Source organism: Saccopteryx bilineata, chromosome 1 (assembly GCF_036850765.1).
Source record: "Saccopteryx bilineata isolate mSacBil1 chromosome 1, mSacBil1_pri_phased_curated, whole genome shotgun sequence".
Lineage (NCBI taxonomy): Eukaryota > Metazoa > Chordata > Mammalia > Chiroptera > Emballonuridae > Saccopteryx > Saccopteryx bilineata.
The window spans coordinates 313,252,983-313,278,841 of NC_089490.1; the positions used below are offsets into that span (position 1 = coordinate 313,252,983).

The 25,859-nt window shown below is 35.7% G+C and overlaps 2 protein-coding genes across 2 annotated transcripts in view; one reads left to right on the forward strand and one right to left on the reverse strand.

Annotated features, from left to right (window-relative positions):
• Positions 1-25,859, forward strand: part of GUCY1A2 (guanylate cyclase 1 soluble subunit alpha 2) — a 323,767-nt gene that overhangs the window by 258,584 nt on the left and 39,324 nt on the right. The window lies entirely within an intron of this gene.
• On the reverse strand, positions 20,433-21,078 carry LOC136320483 (U6 snRNA-associated Sm-like protein LSm3). Its single transcript, XM_066253655.1, has one exon. It carries the CDS (start codon positions 21,031-21,033, stop codon positions 20,725-20,727), a length of 309 nt encoding a protein of 102 aa, XP_066109752.1. The 5' UTR covers positions 21,034-21,078; the 3' UTR covers positions 20,433-20,724.

The following is a 25,859-nucleotide window of genomic DNA, read 5'->3' on the forward strand; positions in this document are numbered from 1 at the left end:
TCATCACCCACATTCACAGTGAGACTGACATACATTTCTAATGTACTGCAGCTTTGGGGCCTGTGTTCCATGTGGCATTTTACTGTCTCATGTCTTCCTTATTGGCTTTGTTGGGATGGCATTGGTTAATAAAATTATATAGGTTTCAGTGTTACAATTCTATATATGTCATCTGTATACTGTCTTGTGTGTTCATCACCCCAAGTCAGATCTCCTCTATCACCATTGATCCCGACTCAGCCCTCCTCTACCTCCTCCCTTCCCCCTTTCCCTCTGGTCATCAACGTACTGTTGTCTGTGTCTATGAGATTTTTTCTTTCTTTCTTTTTTTTTGGACTTAATCCCTTTACCGTTTTTACCCAGCCTCCCAACCCACCTCATGTCATTCTGTTATGGTTTAAGACAGAAGGAAACTTCCATATCAGATATTTTAAAGTGAGAATTAATTAACATTATAAAATTCACCTTTTTAAAGTGTAGAATTAAGTGGCTTTTAGTTTATTTAATTAACTAGCACCTTAAAGTTGCTCAACCATCACTGTTATCTAATTCCAGAACATTTTCATCACCTTAGAAAGAAACACTGTGCTCACAGCAGCCACTCTCCATTTCCCCTCCCTCTCCCTGGCTTCTGACAGCTGCTAATCTTTTTGTCTCTATGGATTTGCCTATTCTGGAAATTTCATAGAAATAGAATCATACAGTGTATGGCTCTTTGTGACTGGTTTGTTTCACTTAGCATAATGTTTTCAAGGTCTGTCCATATTGTGGCATGAATTGGCACTCCATTTTTATGGTTGAATGTTATATCATGGTATGTGTATGTACCATATTTGGTATATCCATTCATCAACTGATTGACCTTTCAGTTTCCATCTTTCGGCTACTATGTATAAATACTGCTATTATGAAAACTCATACACCAACTTTTAAGTGAACACTTATTTTCAGTTCTCTTGGGTGTATAACTAGGAATATGATTGCTGCCTCATATGATAACTCTGTTTAACTTTTTGAGGAACTGCCAAATTGGTTTTCAAAGCAGCTGCACCATTTTACATTCTGACCAGCAATGTTTAAGGATTCCAATATTTATACATCCTCACCAACACTAGTTATTATTGTTCATCTTATATGCCATATATATATTTTAAGTCATTTATAGCTTGCATGATATTTTTGCATATGGATTTTGAAGAGTTTCTATGTTTATGTCATATATATTTCTCTTAGAGATTTTATTTGGCTGGTAGATATTTTTCAATCCTTTTAAAATATAATGTCACTCTTAAAATCATGTGACACTCAACTCCTTCTATAATTAAAAAAAGTGGCCCTGGCCGGTTTGCTCAGTGCTTACAGTGTCGGCCTGGCATGCAGGTGTCCCAGGTTCCATCCTTGGTCAGGGCACACAGGAGAAGCGACCATCTGCTCTCTACCCCTCCCTTTCCCCCTTCTCTCTTTCTTCTCCTTTCGCAGCCAGTGGCTTGATTTGTTCAAGCATCAGCTTCAGGCACTGAGGATAGCTCAGTTGATTCAAGCATCAGCTCCAGACAGGGGTGCTAAGTGGATCCTGGTTGGGGTACATTTGGGAGTCTGTCTCACTATCTCCCCTTCTGTCACTTAAAAAAGAAGAAAAAATTATTAAATTCATTGGGGTAACTGGTTAATAATATATAAATTTCAGGTGTACATCTTTATAATATAATCTATTATGAGTTTACTACTTGAAGGCTTGTCTCCTGTCACTATGTATAAAAATTTTGAAGAAAAGCATATTATGAATTATTTAAGATCAATACTTTGGTGATTCTTTTAAGAGGTACAGGTGAAATGAAGAGTACATTTTATTACATCAGACATTGAACTTTGACCACCTGCCCTATGTATCAAGGCAATTGGTTATAGAGCTCCAATGTCCCAAGCTTCTCCTACAATTATAAAAATGAATTGAGGAAACACATTATCTCCAAATGAGCAAATAAATAAATTTTCAGGCCTCCTTTATAGTTCTTATTTCTACTAATCTATGACAGTTATAGGTAGAGTTTCTTAGAATGTTATGATTAAATTAAGCAATGTGATAAATACCTGATGGCTACTGGAGCAACGGCCTTATATACACTCCAGCCTATATGGCTGAGGGTTAATGTCCAAGGGCAATAACTCTCTCACTTTTAGGCCATACTAATCTCACTGGACTTCACAACATTAGAGAAACTTCAGATATGCTTGAGGCAAGAGGTTATCAATGCAAAGTGAGTCTAAGAACTTCTAGAACTTTTCAAAACAACTATGGCTGAACTCAGTGGTGGGCCCAGAAGCTGCAAAGTGTGACACCAGGGGATAATGATAAGCATAGTGCATGCAACATGATTTATTCCACAGCATAAATGAAGACTGGACAGCCAAGTATCACCTAAAAGAATACATTTTACTTTTTACCCTAAACAAAAGTAAGAAAAAAATATATATCATGATTTTACTGCGCACACAGAGACAAAAATTTATGAGCTAATTTTTACTCTTACTATGTACAAAGCAACCTGATATTTTCTATTCTATACTATTCTGTATTATTCTGTTCTGTTATTTTTAATGTAAAAAAATGCCATTTATAACTTCTTATATTTATTTCAAAACCCATCATTTGGAAAAACACTGGCAGAAAAGATAATTAAGATACTAAGAGGTTGAAAGCATATTAACGTAATTAAAATTATATGACCTGGAGTGATGTCCAATGAAGTTTTTAGAAATAAAGATCATACTATCAAGGTCAGTTAAAAGAGAGTTGACTGAATTCTTAAGAAACCATGTCCCATGGTTCTGAATTTCACCTGTCAGTATTTTAGAATCCATAAATGGGTGGAGAACAGCTAGCCCTCTGAGAGTCCGAGCAGGGTGGGGACACAGGAGGGCTGGATACTGAGGTGCTGTGTCTCCTGCTTTTTCCTGAGCTGCTTTGTTTCCCACCGTCTCGGTGCAGGCCTATACAATGAGGAGACGGTGTGTGCACCCTGCAGAGGCGCGCTGACGTGTACAAAGTCAGCTCCATGTTGCTCTACAGTCAGAGCTGGCTGGTGTAATCTCAGGATCCTTTTGTATTTTATGTTTGTTTCAGGTTTATTGTTTTGACAGTTGTCAGTTTAAAGCTTTTTTTCTCCTTTCATAGAGAAAAAGCTTTTAGTCTCCTAAGAGTAGAGCTCTATTATCATAATCACCTTTTAGAAAAGAGAAAATTACCTGTAATTTTTATGCTCTGAAGGTGTATCATAATAATTCAACCACCCACCTTACCCTCAAAATCAAAAATTAAAAAAAATTTTTTTTAAGAAACTACTTTGTCCTTTTAATTTCTTCATTTTCTTCCAAGGAAATGAGAGCCTAAGAATTTAGGAAGTCCCAGCAATCTTCTCTGAGCTTGGCAGCCTCTAGCTGTGAGCTGTTATGTTTGAGGAAATCACTGCCCCAGGAAGCCACAGGCACTGCTGTTGTAGCACTTCCCAAAGAGAGGGCACTGTTTCAGTGAAGGGTAAGTGAGCGAGTAAGGGATTGTCAGTCACATCAGTCGTGACCTTTCCATAAGGTCCTTCAGGCATAGGAACACCACCTGGGCTAGTGCATGCAGCCCCCCTGGGGTGCCCCCACCCACATGGGCACTTCTGTCAGTCTGTCTCAGGTGGTGTTACATGGCTGGCCTAGGAATGAAAGGTTTGTGATGAAGTGACCTTGGGAAGTGCTGCCTTCTATGTGAGGATTCACAAAGCAGGTTAACATTTGAAAGATTCTGAAAAGCCTCAAGGTTAAGAAATTTAACTTATTAAACTCAGTATTTCTCAGATATATTCTTCTGTAAAGCATCTTTTGATGTCTTGAAAGACGGTGGTGATTTGCACAACTTAGTGTGGAAAGTAGGGTTCTGTCCGGAGTACCCTTTTGTTTCTTCCTGGGTGGCCTCAACAGTTCTTCTTCTATGACGCTATTTTATCTTTCTGTGTTCCCTTGGAAAACTTTCTGTTCTCTTCAAGCAACAAACCCTCCTCTCCTGGATAATTTCTTTATTGTATCACCATCACCAATTTCAGTGATGTTAGTTAGCTATAAACCACATAACCATGGCTATTTGTATACCCAAATGAAAAATGTCACAATATCGATTCATAATTCTTGTCTTTTGATTCACTTGGCATTTCAATGTGACTTTTCAAGCTCCAGAGGAGTGAACTCCTTCTCTCCTTTCCCACCTCCATTCCGCAGCCATTGGATCAGTGTTAAAACTGCATGGAGTTGTGCACTGAAAGGGAGAGGAACTTCCACTTACAGGGAGAAGGAAAACAGAAAATACACAGAAATACAGACATGCGTTTTGGTTATTGCCTTACTTCCCTAGTTATAACTTTGATTCACTCATTCAAACAGCATCACTGTTTTACTAGTAGAAAGACTAATAGTTTGCTGAGTGTCTACTTTAGTCATTGTGTTAGAGAATATGTAATGTTAATTTTTTATGTCTTCATAGTCACCCTATAAAGTATGCTTTACTTTCCTCATGCTACTAATAGGCTCAGATAAATGAAGTGAGCTGTCCCAGTCCCATGATAATGTATGGCAGAGTCAGAAATCAAACATAGGTCATTTTAGCACAAAGCTTCTCCCCATGACCTGCTGCTCCCCAGTATTGCTCCATCATCTCTTACGTGCTAGGCACTGATGTGCTCCCAGATTTCAGGGGCTCTCACTTATCATTTCTACTTTACCAAGGCTGTGCATGAAACTTGAGCCAAAGAGAAAATGCTTTGAGTTTTGAATCTTAACAGTGAAACTAAAGATGGAAACTCATGGTATGTTTCTCTAACAGACATTGATATCTATCAAAATAATTGAAAATATATAAGCTTGACAACAAAGGTCTAAGAAAAAGGATAATAAATATGTTTTCTGGGCTCAAATTATATCCCTGTAGCTGTCATTAATGCAGAACCACGGTAGGGTTTAAAGAATGTTTAAAGAACTTATTGCAAGAGACAGAATATATTATCCCAATGCAAGACATCAAAGTGACCATGAGTGGCTGACATCGCAAATATAGTTTATTCTGAGCGTAAGCTGTGTTGAGTATTAGGGCAGTCAGTGTACATGGTTAGTCATTCTTTAGTGGATATCTATTGTGTACAGATGGGTGAGTAAAGAGGAAATATCCATTAGTTCTTGGTGCTATGGAATAAACACTAACATTTAAGCCATGTCATAAAAACACTTGAGTATTAAAATAGCAATCCACTGAAATACTGATATGTAGCAACAAATAGTGATTACAATAAATATCTGATAGAATTTTATTGTTTAAAATGGGATGCAGTGTAACAAAGGGTGTAATACACAATGATAAAATAAAATAGCTAATAAATAACATCTTATTTTATGAAGAAGACAAAAACCAATTAAACAAAAACATTTCTCAGTTATTATTTGTGTGCATGTGTGTATGTGTCTGTACATATCACTACACATTCCTCAAGAACCATTACGGAATGTAGTAATACTCTTTTAAATACAGATTCCATTAAATAAAAACACAAAAGCTAACTAATTTTCAATCTGAATATTGTGTTCTAGTAATTGTTAGTCACACTTACTGTGAACTCTGTAGAAGGAGTAAATCCATGCCAAATAGTTCAATTTTTTTTCCCTTTCTTATATAATCTGTAAACGCATGGTGAATTTAACTTGTTTTTCTAACTCCTAAACTTAATAAAATTTATTCTTTTCCTTTATCATTAACTGCTCTTTAGCATTTTAATAATTTGTACAAAGCAGTTTGCACTCAGGAGCTTAAATAAACAGAATATTTGGTTAGACAACCTTTTTGGAAATGTCAAAATGGCAGCATAATTTAAAATACAGCAGTTTAAGAACAAAGAGAAGTGAATCATTATCCACTTTTGACAAAGTAAGTACCTCCTGAAATAAGGTTTTTGATGAAGTATATAATTAGCTGCTTTTCCATGGACCATAAAAATGAGTTCTGCCCCTATCTCCCACCTGACCATTCTGAGATGGCAAATTACAATTTTTGAATGTCAGGAAAGTCCTAGAAGACTTCCTTTTCATGCAGTAATATGAATTCAATTGCTCTTCAAACAGCTCATAAGACAAGCTCATTATATTACATGACAAGGAAACCTTCCTGCTCATTACCTTTCATAAGCGTTATCTTCCAAAAATGTTAAGAAAATGTAAGGTCAAAAGGTAGGAAAAGTGTGTACAAGAAAAATTCTTTAAGAAGAACTTAAATTCAAGACTTTAAATTCCTTAAAGAAGGAAATAGTTCAGGTCATTTATAAAACACTTATTTTGAACATGCAAGAGGACTTATGCTAAATGAAAGTTTCCAAAGGCTCTCTCACTCACCTCAACTTCTCTGTTTTCAGTGTCCTTTTCAATTCTGAGTGACAGCACACTGAATTTTCTTCACTTAATGCAGTAGTAGATGGCAGATAGGTATACCTGTACTCATAATTTAATAATGATGTATATTGTACCTCCATGGCTTGCTTGGCAGTTCGTTTCTGACCTCATTTCTAATTTAGACATGATTTATCTAAGGTTGGGGTGGATTCTTAAACTAGAGACTTACAAAAAAGGTAACCCTTTAGTTTTCAGAATATTACATTAAACTCTGGAATTTTTAATCCAACTTGGGGCATGTGCATAGATCTAATTCATTTGGATAAACATCTTCTGAGTGCCTCTAAGGTTTGAAACACAATTCTCCATTCAAGATCCTGGCATATACTATATTATGTCAGGAACCAAAGGTTTAAAAAGAATTAATGATGTTTCCTAACTTCAGTGAGCTTACAAACTAGTGAGAGAGATAGACATAAAACCACATGATTATGTATAAATGAAAAACTAGTATATGGATAAGATATGAAAGATAGAGGAAGACCCAGCCTAAATTTGTTATCATAAAAACCACCAGTGCTGTATTGATATAAGTCAATGCAGGGCAATCAAGGACATGGAGTGAGAGGTATGGGCAGAAACCACATTTATGGAAGGTTCTGTAATCAGGTTACGGAGCATGACTTTTTCAAGCAGGGAAGGGACCACTTTGGTAGATTTGTGGCTTTTAAATTTGAAAGAACAAGCTTGGAAACAGGAAGATCAATTAGAAGATTATTGTAGGAGTCCTATAAAAGATGATGCCAGCTTGAAGTAAGGCAGCAGAATGAAAGGATATGGAGAGGGCTTTGAAAATACATAGGAATCTGAATTAACAGAGGTTATTATTGATTAGATAAGGTACATAAGGGAACCAAAGACTGCTCCCAGGATCCGAGCTTGAGTGGTAGCAGTTTAGCAGTGTGATATTATGACATTAACAGGAACCTATCAAAGCCCCAAAGAATGTATTTATACATTTATTTACCCTTTCTTATCAAAACCTAAAGGAAACTCTTAGATTAACAAATACCCAGCAAAACCACGATGTGTCTTCATTGAAAAGAGCACTTCTGAAGTTCAGGATTATCTTAAATATTCTTTAATGTTGAGAAGTTCATTTTTTTTCTTTTTTTTTTGAAGCTGGAAACGGGGAGAGACAGTCAGACAGACTCCCGCATGCACCCCACCGGGATCCACCCGGCACGCCCACCAGGGGCGACGCTCTGCCCACCAGGGGGCGATGCTCTGCCCCTCCAGGGCGTTGCTCTGCCACAACCAGAGCCACTCTAGCGCCTGGGGCAGAGGCCAAGGAGCCATCCCCAGCGCCCGGGCCATCTTTGCTCCAATGGAGCCTTGGCTGCGGGAGGGGAAGAGAGAGACAGAGAGGAAGGAGGAGGGGGTGGAGAAGCAAATGGGCGCTTCTCCTATGTGCCCTGGCCGGGAATCGAACCCAGGTCCCCCGCACGCCAGGCCGATGCTCTACCGCTGAGCCAACCAGCCAGGGCTGAGAAGTTCATTTTTAAATTTCATGTATCTGGGTTTTTTCTCCACTTATTTGATTTTGTTGAATGTATTTTGATAATAACATGAACTGAGATAAAATAACTCAAATGGCACTCAATTGAAAGATAGTAATTGCTGAATAAGTAATATTAAATACCTGTAGGTGGGTCATTTCTTTTTATCAAAGAATAAATTAGTCTCAGAATAAAATGAGCAATCTTGTTATATATTCAAATGTCATAACTTTATTCAGCCTTGTCTCTTTAGCTATATGCACTATGTGGAAATGAATATTAATCAAATTCATGAAGTAATTATCTAGATTAAGAACTAGAAAAAAATCAGTGCCCTTGATTGTGACATTTTACTTAATGGTAAAATCTATCATATTCACGAGAATGGCTAGTGTCTGCAAGGTAAAGAGAGATTGAGAGGTTACATGTTTTTTTGTTTCATCATTATCACAATCATACATTAAAAAAAATAATCCTATGGAGGTGATGCTAGAAGTACCACACTTTTGTTAAAAAAATTACATTTCTTTTCTTCAGAGTAACTTGACAATGCTACAAAACTTACCACCTTTTTTTTTTTTTTTTTGGTCCTTCAGAAACTCCTATTTCTAATTATTCTACTAATGGAACACCATATTTGAGTCTTCAGAGCTCAGGTTCTGATTGCTTTTTACTTTTTCTTCTTCCCATGCTGTACAAGGGCATCACACATTGCCCGTCTTTTCACTGCACTGACTTTCTTCAGTCAGTAAAAATATGAGATTTCCCTCCTCATGTACAAGCTTCAGTGTGATGCTCTTGAGTGGCACTGTCCAAGATGGTAGCCCTGAGCCACTGTGGCCAGTGAACACTTTACTTCGGGCTAGTCCAAAATGAGATGTGCAGTAAATGAAACATACATGTCAGGTTTCAGACATTTTCTACAAAAACAAAGGCATATAGAAGTTTCAACAATTTTCAATCTGATTACAGTTTTTGAAATGACAATATTTTGGCTATATTAGGTTAAATAAGATGTTATAAAATTGATGTCACTTGTTTCTTATTTTTAATATGTCTACTAGAAAATTCTAAATTTTGATGTGGCTTACATTTTTGTGACCATTATTATATTTCTGTTGGACAGAGCTACAGTAAAGGACTCTAGAGTTATAGAAGGCATATTTTCTGCTTTGAGATCATGCAGCTAGATACGAAGGTAACTATATATAATGTGATAAGATCCACAGAGGGTGTAGAGAAGAGTGAGTAATCATTTCTGACAGAGTATCTGAGGAAGGAGTCATGGAAGAAAAGATATTGGACTATCATTGGAGGAGGGTGACAGGAGTATTAGCATTTCAAGTACAGAAAACAGCATAAGTAAAGGCATGATGATAAGAAGGGCTGCAGAAAAAGTCGACTCAAATACTCTTTAATAGCATCACTTCCCTATGGCCAACCATAGAAACTAAATATCTATCAGGAATATACTGTGAGCCTCTTACCAATTCCCAATGGCAGCCATTCCTACTTCCAGCAAGGAAGTCACTCAATGAGGAGGGATGTTGAGGGAGAGCTGCTTAATGACTGAGTGGAGATGCTACTGCAGTTACGCTGACAGGGGTCTTTGAGCACTAGCCTTTGTAGCTCCTGAAATGGCAAGGTACGATGTAGCTCACCTGACTCCTAGGGGTAATTCCAACAAAGCATAGAAAGAGAAGAGTGAAATTTCTAACAGTATGTCTTCTGAGAATTAAGATATCTCATTCACCCTAAAGTGTTTAATGAGTAGGAAAAAGTGGACAAAAAGAGAGAGGAATGAAGGAAGTGGGGGGTGAGTCAGTTTCCAAAGGAAACATTTTATAGATAGAAGCAAGCATATGAGGAAAGTACAAAAGAAGTGATAGATATAGATGAAGCAGTGAAGTATCCTGTGAGCATTTGAAATACGGTTCTGACATGTGCAGCCTTTTGATTATAAGTAATTGCTTAATCTCCCTGAATTTCAGTCTCCTGATATGTTAAAATATGTAACAAAAATATATAACAAAGCCATCCATGCAAAGTTGTAAGAATTAGAAATAATATGAATCATAATGTCTAGCACCTTTCTCATAGTGTTTAATAAATTTAGCTATGATGTTTGACCTGTCTTGTTAACTAATTTTAAATATTTATATTCTTTTGTGTGATTCAATAGAAGGAATTGGGGTGGTTAAATGTCTTAATCCAAATTTATCACCTATTATTTTAAAGGGGAAAATAAAAAGACAATACACGAAAATATTTTATTTAATCAATTAGAAAATACACACTTTTTTCCTCCTCTTATTTAATATTAGTGAACCTAGGATATGTTTTACAGTTGATAGTGTCTTACAGAAATCAGCCAGGCTGAGGTAGTTATTATTGTCTGTGCATATGTAAAGTTATTATTTTTAGTGGTGTGTGTATGCAAATGCAACCCTAGGTGTTTCATTCTAAAAACTAATTAAGGATTATTTGAAGACTGATTTGTGATTGATTACAAACATTCTTTTGATCATCTTATGTTAAAATCCAGAAGTTTCTAAAACAAAATCCAGAAGTTTGAGCATCAAAACTTGTAGAATATTGGAACCCTTTAAGATGTCACAGAAGATGGTATGAATGGAAAATCATGGACAACAACAACTCCAGTTTGAAAAGTGATTCAGAAGATGAATCATTTTTCTGAAAAGAAATTTAGGAATAACTTGACCTAATTATTTTGCTCATATTTTTCTTTTTCTGGGTGAAAAGGGTGAATACGATTAAAAGATTATATCTAAATAAGTATAAAGAAATATTTTGGTAATTAAATATTAATTACTAAAATTTAATTAAAGGAAATTTTAAGAGAGATGAGCGCATTATGTTATGGTTTAATTGCTTATGTTTTTCTCCTTTCCTTTTAAGCATCTTATAATTTATGAACCTTTGGGCTCTATGAAATTCAATATTTTTTCAACCTATTGTGAAAGAGAATAGCAAGCAAATGAAAAAGTGTAGAATAATATCCTCAAGCTCACAGAATATTCTTAGAATGTCCTAAGGCCATGGCAGGCTAAGGGCAAAGCCATGATGTAATCAAAGTGTATCTTTAATTTTGGATCCTTTTGTTCTCTCAAATGGAAAAGCAGGTCAATGAAATCAAAGGGTAAAAATTTTGGAGTGCAAAGATCAGGTTTTAGTTCTTCCTCCAATAATTCCTGGGTTTGTGGACTTGTGTGGGTCAGATCACCTCTGAGTTTTCTCTTGTGATAGTAATATGCTTGCTTTATGTTTTTCAGAAGGTAGTTAGTTAAAAGGCACAGATGAGAAGTTCTGTGCAATCTTAGATGGTCCTTCTTTTTCTTGTTCTGTTGATAAAAAGAACTTAGAGATTTATTTGTCTAGAAAAAATAAGGTGAAGGGAGATTAATATATTGTTATCTATTCACACCCAAAGTCAGACATTGTAACTGACCAGTTATAGTCTACAGTTTCCAAATATTTTCATTCTCCAAGAGTTAGAGGAATTCTGCTCTAGGTGGAGTTGATGAACACATTCTTAGGAGAGGACTGATAATATTCTCAAGAGATACTCCCTGATTTCCTCTGGTAATGGAGTTTGGGCATCTCATTACCAAGTTTGTTCATTTCTTGGCCCAACATTCTCACTCTTTCTTGGCTGTTGAAGACCATGTTTCCTGTCTAAGCTCCTTCCCTTTCCCGGTGAGTTCCACTGGGTAGGCCCCCTCCTCTCAGTTGCTGCTCTCATTGTGAATGCTCTGTATCTTCTGTTCCCTCAGAGCCAGTCACTCTGCAGCTTCAGTCTACCAGGTAGCTAATATCATAAACTAGACTTCAAAACTCTTCTCCCTTTTTTTAGTCTGAAAGAAGTACTAATGGGAACGGTGAAATATTTTTCAAAGGATAATACTTTCAGTTTTAAGATGAACAACTTTGGAGAATGAATGTATAGCATGATGATTATAGCTGATAATACTGTGTCGTATACTTGAAGGTTGCTAAGAGTTTCGATCTTGAGTGTTCTCACCACAGAAAAAGAGATGATAGCTGTGTGATGGGGTGGAGGTGGTAACTAATACTACGGTGACAATCATTTTGCAGTTTATGACTGTATCGTAAGAACATATTGTACATCTTAAACTTACATAATGATGTATGTCAATTATATCTCAATAAAACTGGGGAAATGGTAGTAATGGTGAGACTCTAAAGTACAGTAGAAAGAGAATGGTGACTGGAGAGTTAACTTCCTGAGGAAATATTGCTTATAGTCCTCTGTCAATGTATGACACACATTCAATTCGTTCATTTATACCATTAAACTTGCCTAAGACTCTGAATATTTCTGTTAAATATAGTTAACTCTTTTATGCTCCTTAAAATGATGGCTTTCAAATTTTTTACTATGGCTCATATTAAAAACATTTTATGTCATGACCCAGAGTACACATAATATGTTTGTGTGTGTGAAAGGTACATTTAATGAAAACAAAAGATTAATAAGACACACTTAACCTTAAAAATCACTGGAAGATAACAATCAGCAGTTTATAAACACTGATTTAGGAAACAAGTACTTTTGGCAAGCTTGATCAGAGAAATATGTTTGGTAGCCTATAAGTTAATTTCCTAGGAAATAAATATTTTAAAAAGTGATAAGAAAGTTTAACAAATAATCTTAGATGATAATTGTCTGCAATTATTCCAAATCTGAATTTTTCATTCATATGTTACTTTCTCCAGAGCCATCCCCAGCACCCGGGCCATCTTTGCTCCAGTGGAGCCTCAGCTGTGGGAGGGGAAGAGATAGACAGAGAGGAAGGAGAGGGGGAGGGGTGGAGAAGCAGATGGGCGCTTCTCCTGTGTGCCCTGGCCGGGAATCGAACTCGGGACTCCTATACACCAGGCTGACGCGCTACCGCTGAGCCAACCGGCCAGGGCCAATAATTTTTTTCCACTATATCAAACCCCATTCAACATTCCATTGTTAGAGATAACATTTTTTCTTTTTCTTCAAAGAAATAATAATTATGCTGCTGCTTCTGCTTCTTCTTCCCTTTCTCTTCCTTCACCCTTCTTCATCTTCTCCTCCCTCTTCTTCAACATTTAAATATATTTTTGTCAGTATGAAAGGCAATGATAATATTTGATATTTAAATTGCTTATAATAGGCTTATTATCCATTAAATATTCCATTTTGTCATTTTGAACAAATTCAATAAAAATAGATAATGTGTTTCAAAACTAACTTTACATAAAATTGAAAAATATAAATATAAAAATATACCATCTTAATTATAGTAAGTTGTTTAGCCACTTAAGGGGTTATTTTTCTTATCATTTTAGAATAGTATGCTTGGTTAGGCCATTATAGAAAATAAAATATAATTATTTATTAATTCTAGCCAATCAAAAAAAGATAACTTCTGGGGATTAAAGATATACACAGACACAAGAAGATTACAATCTAGAATAGGACACAGGTATGTTAAAGATAAAGTACAATGTGATCAATGAACTTGTTGAAGTATATGTAGAGTAGGGTGGCAATTAAAGAAGAATAAACTAAATGCCTTGAGAAAAGGGTTCGGAAAAAAACCAAAACTGATAAAAGATGTTCCCTAAGCTGAATCTTGAAAAACACATACAGGGGAATGTTTCCGAAGAATAGTTGCGAGAAAGTCTCAACATATTTTCAGTCCTCCTAGCCGCTATAATTAATTATGATGACCCTGGCAAGATATGACATTTTCTAAATTTGCCAAATATATATAAGATGTTTTGTCATTTTCTCTGCTGACTTTATAATAATATGCTGACTGTAGTTATTGCAGAAAATGGTCTCTAATTAAATTTGACTGAACTTCTAAAGAACGGTTTCCACTAAATAGCTGTATTTTTTGCTTCCCTTTTGTTTTCTCAGCTAAGGCCTGATGCCTGTGACAAGAGTAAGATCTTTTCAAATATGCCTCGCAATTTGTCGGCAGTTTCTCATTTGCAAAATAACACCCAGCCCACATAAATGAAAAATTATTTTAGTCATTCAATTGGCAATGCTTTTTATACAAACCAGTCAGGAACAATACAAGGGCTTGAAAATTTGCCAGAATCTGACATTGCGAAGTTCAGGGTTTGTTCTCTGTGGTGGCAGCAGAGACACCAGCACCCCATTCCTGGCCCCAGGCCCCATGTCTAACTCCTTCTTAAGTTTTAAAAAGAACAGACATTTTTTTAAAATATGAATTTGTGGCGATATGGGATTTTTATCTATTTGCTTATTGTCTCCATTAGAATGTAACCACCATAAAAGCAGAGACTTCATCAATTGTATTTATTCCTGTATCCTCAACACATAGAAAAAATGGATAGCGTATTTTGAGAACTCAACAAGTATCTGCTGTATGAATGAACAAGTGCAATATATCAAAATTGAATGAAATAAATCTTTTCTCTAGCAATCATACTTTTATAAATAAGATATCACATTCTCATTCTCAAAAGCAAGGGAAAAGATAATAGCATTTGTGATTGTTTAAACATTGCAATTGAATTTCAGATATCTGGTTTGTTTATTCATTAGAAATTTATTGAGCATCTGCTGTTCTCACACAAAGGTAAATAAACACAGTCCCTCCTCTTGGGGAATGTAGATTTAGACGGGGTAGGAAATGTATAAACAAGTAAGTGCCATGATATTGATTCTTGGTATTTATAAAATTTACATCCTTGATTTCAACTATTCACAAGTGAACTCAGAGTAGTTATAATAATAGAGTAAGTAATATTTTTACCTAGACATACATTGAAATTCTCCATGCTGCAAGGTTTGGATAGGGACTACTCAGTGAGCGAGGATGGATGTTCACTATCCGAACATCCATACAGCTTGTGATAGGGCCGTTCTTAGATAGACAGTTTTTAGGAGAAATTATTTGATGCTGTGGCATTGTGATTTAGGGTTCCAAAGATTTGTTTGAATTTCCAAAGGGGGGGTCCTCTTGGTCTCTTCAGTAGAAATTCAAGAGTCTACCATTATTCATGCATACTAAACTAGAGGAATGTACAAGAAAACAAGCTAGCAACGAGGTAGAGAAGGCTTTATATTAAGGGAGAATATGAAGTGAGTATTGAAAGTTAATAGCTTGAGTAAGAATTTGTCAAGTAATTAAGGTAAGGACAGTATACACAAAAGAAATAGCATCTACAAAAGCCCAGAAGTGTGAAAATGTTCAGTGAATTTAGAAAACAGCAAGGCACATGGTGTTTTAAGAGCAAAAATTATATAGGCAGGAGGAATGTCAGATGAGATGCAACATTGGCAAGGAGCCAGCCGTTAAGAATTATGAATTCCTTGCAGAGGAGTCTGGGTGTTCAGCGGGAAGTTAGGAGTCATTGAGAGATTCTAATTGGGGAAAGAAATCTATTCAGAAGAATGTGTTAGAATGTTTTAGAAAGCACCATCTGGCAGCTATGTACTGGAAGATTGGGGAAGAACTAGGCTAGAGACAGGCAGACAAGTTAGATTAGTGTGATAGTCTAGGTAAGAAGAGAGCCCTTGCTAAAAGTATAGATAATAGGAATGGAGAAGAGAAGCCATTAGAGATTTAAGAGGCGGAATCAGCAGGACACTTAAGTGATTTCAGTTTACAAAATCTAGTTTCTGAACACAAGTTGGTTTTCTTTTTAATAAATCTGAGGTATTTTCTCCATAAGGTTCTTTTCTTCTTGTTAAATTCTTTTAGAATAACTAAGGGCAAAGGAACAATTTAAAAATGTGACCTTAGCCCCCTGTGTTTAGTAGACTTAAAATTCTTCAGAAGCTTAAGAAATTAAGAATGTCTGTGGTTTCCTTCCAAGATCAAGAGACTAAAGTCATCTAACTGAGATGCGCCTGTCATCCAATCCATGTTCTCATCTTGTAGATGTGGAAAGATGCCAGTAGCTAGATTCTGTTTGCCAGATTCAGTGAGCTTGGTCTATGGGATTCTGAGAAGGGAAACTTTCAAGATGGGCTGCATCTTTCAAGATATCCCTTGAATTTATTCTCCCATCTCAGGATGGGCCCCTGATTCTTCTCTCATCATAACATGGATATCCTTCTAACCTGCTTTCTTCTTCCTCCAGACCTTTGGCAGGCTCTGCTAAGGCACTAACCCTTGTTCTAAAATGTTTGCTGTGCTATTAAGGTCTTTTTATTTTCATTGCCTTAACCTTAATCACTTGACTTCTCATGTATCTCTTACCTCCTAATTTTGTCCTTGCATTTTGATATAACCTTCAACCCTTACCTGTCTACTCTAAAATTTCAGAATTAGATCCTTGTCTTTATTTTCTGTTTTTTAAATTCTCAAAAGTATTTACTCAGCTCTTTTATTTTCCGTATGCCGCTGCCATAGCTTCTAGAACCATTTCAAAGCTGACATCTCCCAACTCAAATTTAACTCATATTTAACTTCTCCATTCAGAATTAATAATAATTCCAACTCATAATCTCCCACCATTATCATCCTTATCCAAAAAGAACTTACTTTTTCCTCCTTTTACCCTTATTTCAATCCATGACATCCAACACATTTATCCAGAGCTCTGGGCATCCTCCTTTGTAACTAACTCCCTTCTTTAATCCTTTACATCTGGTAAATTACCAAGTCCTGTCAATGTACCACCTACATACCTCTCCGATAAGCCTTCTCTTTTCCCTCAGCATTGCCACTCGAATTTCACTAAGAACTTTTTCCTTGTGGCATTTCTTGCTAAGCCATAAATCTAAAGCCATTCTTCACCCTGTAACCCATATTATTATTCTGAATCAGAAATATATTTTGCAAATGCATACTTAACTTTTGCTTGTTTACCTAATACACATAGTATATTTACCAGTTTCCTGTTTGCATGCCAGGCACTGTGAAAAGAGGCAAGGCTATCAAAACAAACAAGATAGACATGACTGATTCTCAGACTCTGGGTGGCTTTCAGAATCACTTCTAACGTCCTTATGATGGATGAAATCCGTGGTCTGCTTTTGTCTACCTATTAGGAAAAAAGGGGGAATTATACTGGGTAAGATTTACTTTCATTTGGTGTTTTCCCCTGAAAGTGCTGCCCAGTCCATGTGCGGCTATATAAAAAGCAGATGAAACTGAACTGGTGTAAGGAGCTAACGTGCAGTGCTGTCACTGTGATAGTCACTGCAGGTTCAGGCACTGATGTAAAAGGGCCGATGTCTGTCACCAGCTACCTTTTGAGATCCTCAAATAAATTGTTATCTTAACTATTTCCAATATTTGGTTCAAAGTACTTTGAAACACTTTTACCTCCTTTCCATGAGAACATACTCTTTATTAACAGTATGACAGGAAGTAGTTGGAAATTGAAATGTGTTACTTTATTTATACTAAAACAATAATCTTTTACCATGACTGGATTTTTGTTTTGATTATACCTTTACCTATTGGAAATAATTTTTTTAAATATATGTTAAAAATGGAAGTATTTGGTGTAATTTTGGTAATTGTAGGATATAGATGTTCTCCTACATACACCACTAAAATAGATATCATAGTTAGACATTTTAGTGGGTAGTGTCAATATAAAGGTAGATATTGGCCACATTTTGCTGTGTCCTTGGCTCCTGGTATACAGCTGTCACAGGCAGCTTTTAGGTAGTTCCCTGGTAGGTGTCATTGCTCGGAGACACTACATACCTAACCTGACCTGGCTTGTTTTGTTTGTTCATGTGGTTATTTCTAACTCAGTAGAGTGAAAGGGAATGGAGGCACACCTTAGGCAAATTTCTGAAAAGTTATTCTTAACTTAAAGTTATCTTTTTAGACTAGTCCTTTTATGAAGAAGAACAGTTAAAAAAACAAAATACATTTCAGAAATCTAATTTAAATGAATGTTAGTTTATATTCTGAGGTTTTTCAAGAAGCAGTTCACATTCACATTTTACTTTGATATTTATCAAGTTAATACTGTGTTCAGGAAGGTTCTGGTGGGGGCTGCAGCTATACCAGTGAAATAGACTGCTCACAAAAATTAGAGGATATTTTATAGCTTCATATCCATTTTGAAATATCCCCTAATTTTTGTGAACAGTATAGATTCAATCCAGGTTTTCACAGAGTTTAGCAGCAAGCAGAGGAGACAGATAATGACAGAAGGATTAAAATAAAGTCTAACTGTTAGAAGTGAATACAGTTCATACCAGGGACACCAAACTTCCTGAAGAAAGACTTCCTGAAGAAAAGGACTTCTAAGCGGTGATCGAAAAGATGAGAGCTATAAGGGCAGATCAGGAATTGAGGAAAAGCCTTAGCCAGTTGGCTCAGTGGTACAGCATTGGCCCAGTGTGTGGAAGTCCCAGGTTCGATTCTTGGCCAGGGCACATAAGAGAAGCACCCATCTGCTTCTCCACCCCTCTCTCTCTCTCCTTTCCTTCTATCTCTCTCTTCCCCTACTACAGCCATGGCTCCATTGGAGCAAAGTTGGCCTGGGCACTGAGGACAGCTCCATGGCCTCCACCTAAGGTGCTACAATGGCTCCGATTGCAGTGGAGCAACATCCTAGAGGGGCTGAGCATTGCCCCCTGGTGGGCATGCCAGATGAGGGGGGAGCATATGCAGGAGTCTGTCTCTCTGCCTCCCTCCTGCTTCTCATTTTGGAAAAATATACATTGAAAATAAAAATTTTAAAAAATGATTGAGGAAAGCAGAGAGAACAACTTGTGCGCAGGTATGGATCAGAGATGATGGCTAAGCTGGGTCTATGACAATGATGAGAATTACCCCAGAAAAGTGGTAGAAGGCAGTTGAAGCAGATACACAGCAACAAAAAGACTCAGGGGAGTAAATCAGATCATTGTGTTTAGGAATCCACAGTTGTCTTGGTACCATAATAAAATATATCAAAATAATGGTATATATTTTAATAGTTTTATAAAGTTGTACATTAATAAACACAAACTAAAATCACAACTTTATTTTTAATAAATTGGTTTGGTTAAAACTACAGATTTCTTATTCTGAAATATATATGTCAGGGGAATGGGGTCAGAACAAAATAAATGAGTATACATTCATTTCACAGTAGGCATTTTGTGTGCTAAAAAATTCCTTAAAACTGACATTGTGTGGAACACATACAGAATTGGGCTTTGATGACTACTTGGATAGGTTCTTCATTTATCAAGTTATCTTTTAGAAGAAGAAAGTTTCCTACTTTTTTATCTTTAGTTTGCATGGATAGGATCAGTAGCATGGTAATTACAAATAAATACTACAAAACCTTCAATTTCAAACTTAACATTGTTCTCACAGCCCTGATTAAAAGTAGCACCTTAGTTACATCAGATGACTTATTCTAATCCTGGAGTCATCGATTCATGAGAAGCTATTATTCTTTTATTTTGTACTAGAGAACACCATCAAAAGAAAAGTGTCACAGCTGGACTGAAACAGAAAAAACAATTTTAAGCTTTGAGGAGTGATTTTAGTTCCAGTGACTTAACTTTTTATTTTTTGCAGCCATGAACTAGTTTCATCTAAGTTAGCCAAATTTGGGAGTATCTAAAGATATAATTTTTTGAGGTCTGGGATGTCATTACTTTATTATTTATTGAACTAATGTGATAAGCAGAAGTAAGATTGGGTATAAAATATTAATTCAAAATTACTCATTTACAAGGAGCCTTTCTTAATTTGCAAATATTGATAAGGGATACAAACATGAATGAGCAGCTAATGATTTGAATGGTAAATGTATAGTGTTGCAAGTATTTAGAACAGGGGTCAGGAACCTATGGTTCGCAAGCCAGATGTGGCTCTTTTGATGGCTGCATCTGGCTTGTAGACAACTCTTTTTTTTTTAATACTTTATTGATTTTACAGAGACAGGAGAGAAAGGGGAGCATGGAATGGGAAGTAACAACTCATAGTTGTTTCAGGCTAGTTGTTCATTGCTTGCTTGCAGTATGTGCCCCGACCAGGGAAGCCCAGGGTTTCGAACTGGCAACCTTGGCATTCCAGGCTGAAGGTTTATCTACTGCGCCACCACAGGCCAGGCTAGACAACTCTTTAATAAAAAACAAAAACAAAAGCATTAAATGTATAAAACATTCTCATGTATTATATTCCATTCATTTTCTACCGCTCATGTTCATGGTTGCGGGAGGCTGGAGCCAATCATAGCTGTCCTCCAGGACAACACCAAATTTTTATTGGATAATGCATAACGTACACAGTCATTGTATGGTTCTCATGGAATTACATTTTAAAATATGTGGCATTCATGGCTCTCTCAGCCAAAAAGGTTCCTGACCCCTGATTTAGAAGAAGGAAAGGGTGATTTTTGAGCTCCCATAGAATTTCCTTTTATTCTTTGGATCAATTTATATAGTCATGCAGTGAATAATTTTTTTTTTTTCAAAAGGAAATATCAAATTTAATTTAAATTTTAAAAATCAGAAATCATATGAAAAAAAAAAAGCAAATCAACTCCTAAAAAAAGAGGGCTGCATCTTGGTGGTCATATTTATTGCAAGGATTAAAGAAAAATAAAAGTGCCGTTTGGCTTAAGAATCTGTGAGTTATGTGCAAATCAACACATTTCAGGAGTGGAAGAATCCTTAGTTATTTCGTAATATCAAAATTTATGCAGATTTCTCTGTGGAATATCTTCTACATTTAAAGACATAATCATACAAAGTCTCCAAATCTCCATACAGGATAAATTCTTGGTTTCAGCCAACTCTCAATGGAGGGGCAACTAGCACAACACCATCTCCCCGGACAAAGAGCATTGGAATATTCCTTTTTGTTGATTTATATATTTCTTCATATGTTTCTTCATCAATTTCTATAGTAGTCACAGTTTCTTCCACATCTCCCAATATCATATTTAAGTGTTGATCATAAGCATGTAATCTACCTCGAAGCTCTCTGTCATTTCTCATTTTCACATAAATTCGCTCATCCAGGCTGAGCCTGATAAGATCCAAGGGCTCTTCTACGGTGTTGGTAGTTTGTTGCTGGTCCACGTCGTCCGCCATCTTTCAAACTCTGCGCCCTTTCCCGCCTCTCGCGATATCACTCCAGCCTGTCCGGGCTCCGGAACCGTAAGCCAGTGAATAATTTTTAAGAATATGTACTGAAATCAAAATTTAGTGGTAGATGTTGAAAAAACAAATGATTTGAAACTGAAAGAGATATTAAAGTAATGCTTCTAAAAATATTGGGAAATCCATGGACTTTTGAAAAGCTGATAAACACTGTGAATACAAAATACACACACAAATTCAAGGGATCTGTGTATGCTTTGAAACTACCATTGAACTCCTTGGTATTTATGAATCCTACTTAATGATTTCTTAATTTCAAGTTTTGTTCATTGTTAAAAATTTACCACCAAATTCAAGGTTTACTTAAACCTTACTATGGGGGTTAACTTTGGTTTCACAATTTACCCATAAAATTAATAGTGGGCCAGATCTTTCATACACATCTTGAATCAATTGCTGATATTAAAGAGCAACCTACTCAATAAAATGAGCATGAACGCCATCTAATGCCCAGATGGCGTAAATATTGGTAAAAGCTTTCATGTACAACAGGATTTAGGGTATGTATCAAAGGATTTAGGACTGTTGCCATTTGGTTAGTTGATTGGTTCATTTCTTCTTAATATTTGTGAATTATTATTTTTTGCATTATAAAATTCAATCCTTTTGTTCCACATCACAATCGCTTGACTTAGTTTTTACCCTCTGAATTTAAAGCTAAGGAACATTTAGAGATAAATAGTATTTATAAATTTTTCTTTCTATTGATGGAGGAACATGATTTATATTTTTAAATATTTTTTTTTATTTTATGTTTTATATTTTCGGGATAATTGTAAAAATAGGATAGAGAGTCCCTAATACCCCACATCCAGTTATCCCTAAACAATAGTATGGTGCTATTGTTATAATTGATGAACCATTATGGATATATTATTATTAACCACAGTTTATATTTTCTTCAGATTTTATCAGATTTTTCCTAATGTCCTTTTTTTTTCTGTTCCAAAATCCCATCTGGGATACCACATTACATTTAGTAATTATGTCTCCTTATGTTTGGTTATGACAGTTTGATTTACATTTGATTTTGTGTGTATTTGAATTTTATTATAGCTTCCTGTTATTTTTCAAAATATTTTTAATTTTTTTTCAAAAACCACTTTTCCTTGTTTTCTCTAATAATGCTATATAACTATTTAAGCAGATTTAAAGGAATTTGTATAAACATACATTATCATTATGATTTTTCATCTCTAAAAAAGAAAAAAAAGAATTAAGAAAAAGAACTGCCAAAATGTTATGATAGCAAGACTAACTCAGTAGCAGTCATAAAAATTGTGTTTCATTTTGGACTCTACTTGTCACTGGTGTGCCGTTTGGTGGGCCATTTGCCCTTGTGTTTCAGTTTCCACATCTGTGGCATAATGTGTGTGAGCCAGAAAACTTCCCAGCCATTATACCATGAGATGATAAATAAAATTGACCACTCTTTTTCCAGTAAAAGTTGATAATCATAGTGTTTCATGTTGGATGTGAATGAATGCTTATTATAGACTAGCCTAAGCTAGTACACATTACTGTCCCCATATTATAGATAATGAGTTTTAGAGAAGTAATTTGCCCAGAATCATATAGCAAATAAGTGATGGGTCAGGTTCTGAAGCCTATGACAACTTCAAAAAAGACAACATTCTTTCAGCAGCTTTAAACTGCCATGTTGTTGTTAGGGATCCTCTAATGACCAACACTCTGAGAGGAAGAACTTTCTCTTTGTAGTAACATTGCCCTGAGGCATGTGGGACGCATAAAATGCTATAAATGAGCTTGGGTTGCTATCCACCCCAAAACAGAGATACTGACATCTCAGGGAAACCTGTCTTCACCCAACTGAAATGCATTGTTCGAGGTATATTCACAGTTCTACACTATTTGATAATATTTTAATTAAATATATGTTTTCCCTTCTTTGAAAACATAGTTAATGGTAACAGTCAATTATGAAGAGGTTGGTGTTTAGCTTATAAATTATTGAGAAGTATATGAAAAAATATTTTGAGATTTCAGCTAATAAGCCAATAAACCTTATAGATCTATTGATTTTTTAAAATAAATTACTGCCTTTAATAATAACAAAAATGTCTTAAAGAAACATAGAAGAATATGGTGTCTCCTGGCAACAAGATAAATTATTGTATTTCCTTCTCAAAATTGAAAGGTAGTATATATATGTGTGTGTGTGTGTGTGTGTGTGTGTGTGTGTGTTTTTATCTGTGTGGAAGAATTTACACAGTGCTGGTTGGCTAAAGCCATTTGCTGGGAAAGAGTACAGTATAGCTATGCAAATTACTTGGTTCCTGCAGTATAGATAATTAGTAAATAAATCTGTGAAACTTAATGTTCCACACTTAGAGTTGGTTCTCAAAGTTGGGATGCACTTTAGAAACCCTAGCAAGGGTTAAAAGTCCCAGATACCCAAGCCTCATTCCAGATGTGTTAAATCAAAATCTCTAGAAGTGAGATCCAAAACAGCAATTGATGCTAATGTGTAGCCAAGAGTTTTACATTGTAATTTGAGAGTTTAATGTTGTTGCTGTACTTTTATTCTCAAAGGTAAACTTGTCTGTACTATTTATTTTTGTAATATAAAAAAAAAAGTTACTTACCAAAAAAGATAATGAATATGTTTAATAATCAAATTTATTTTTAAATTTCTTTTTCTTTCTTTTTTTTTCTCCTGAAACAGCTATCAAATACATTGCTTTCAGTCTGAAATATAGAACTTTTTAGATGTTAAACAAATTAAATTGTCCCTGAAGAAATTCAAGTATCACCATTAAGCCTGGACATCATTATAACATATACCATTTCCTCATAGAAGACATTTTGTTTTTATTAAGTGGAAAATCATGTACCTTCAAGTTTTATGTTTAGCTTTGTAAAATTTTAAAATAATGATTTTACTACTTCATATTTTGGAGGTGATATTTGTTGACCACATGTATATTGTTTTTTCTTAAGGAATAAGATTTCTGTTTTTACTTTGTAAGATTTCAAGTTCTTTGAATGCAGAAAATAAAGTCTTTCACTCGTTTGTGTTATCCTCAATGCCAAACAAAGCTCACAGGATACAGAAGCTGCAAACTCTGTAAATGTAATCTTAACTTCTGCTCTCCTCCTGCTAGAAAACTTCACTGTAGTGATCACATGCTCAGACTGACAATCTTGGTTTACAAGGTCTGGGTGTTTTTTAGGTAAGCTTGTTATTACACAAGGTAATTTAATATAAATAAGCCTTTTGAAGTAACCAGGAAAACAAAGAAATATAAATAATATTGCCAAATGCTTTGCTAAGTTTAGAGAAAAGTGGTTTATACTTAATCTTCTTTAAAAAGAATATTGCCACTCAGTATTTTGTTTACCTTTAAATCCAAATAGACAATATCTCATCACAAATAGGCCTAAATTTTTCAGATAGCTTATTTTCTTTAAAGGAAAAGTCTGCCTCATTTCTGCTTCTGGCCAATATAGAGTAACAGGAACTGTATTTATACTCCTACCATCATTAAAAATCTGGACAAAATATACCAAAACAAATAAGCAAAACAAACATAAAAACAGTTTCATGACACTGGACACTAGGCAGTGGAAGACAGAGATAGGAAATAGATAAGATGAAACGTGGTTTTCTTGGTGTGTTGCCTGGAAGAGATCTAGGCTGTGGCACAGGGAGGAGCAAACCAAGAGGCGCCCAGCAAACTCCTCGAGTTGAAGAGATGGAGCCGAGAGTCTGGGAGACCAGAGGTCACAGACGGTTGGTTGCCAGTGAGAAGACTGTGGCACAGAGGCCTTCTATATGTCTTGCACAGTACTGATTATTGTTTGTACAGGAGAAAACTACCCAAGCCCAGTGTGGGGGGAAAAAAAGAAACCCTGAAAAGATTAGAGGAAAAGGTTCTTAGCACTCACACAGGACTCAGACAAAACGCCTGTTCCCATGTGGAAGACAGGAAAACCTCATAAATCATGGGCCTTGGGTGTAGTACTCAGAGGGTTCTGCCTTAGCAGGGGAGAGTCATTAGCCCTACGTGAAACACTGCTCAACACTTGCCTAACAAATCTTAAAAAGCAAGACTTGGACAGAACAAACTGTTTTCCAAATAATTCAACTGCATCTCAGGAAAAAGCTCAAGAATGTTTATAAGAATATAAAAATATCCCACACTCAACAAAGTCAAATTAATGATATCTAACATCCAACCAAAAATTACGAGGCCAGCAGAAAAGCTAAAAAATAGGACCCATAGTGATGAGAAAAACCCTTCAATCCATCAAAACTGGTGCATAACTAAAATAGATAATAGAATTAGTGGACAAGAGAATTAAAAAAGTTATTTAAACTCTATTCCATACGTTTGACAGTTAATTTGACACCTGAAAGATAAAAATAATTCCCAAATTAAACTTCTAGAGAAGAAAAATGACAATGTCTGAGATGAAAAATATACTGGATATGTTTACACATTACAGAGAAGAGATTAGTAAATTTGAAGACATTGCAGCAGAAATAGTTCAAAATAAGCAGAGAGAGGAAAATATTTGAAATGAACAGGTCAAAAGTGAACTGTAGAAATAGTTCAAGCATTCTGATAAACATGTAGTGTGTGTCTCTGGAGGGAAGGGTGCCTAGAATGTACAGGGTGGGGTAGCTTTACAGTTGTTTGTATGGAAAAAGACTTGCAGGCTCTGATTACTACAATAGCTTTATTAACTCTGTGTTGTACTCACAACTGTAAACCTACTTTTGTCCCACACTG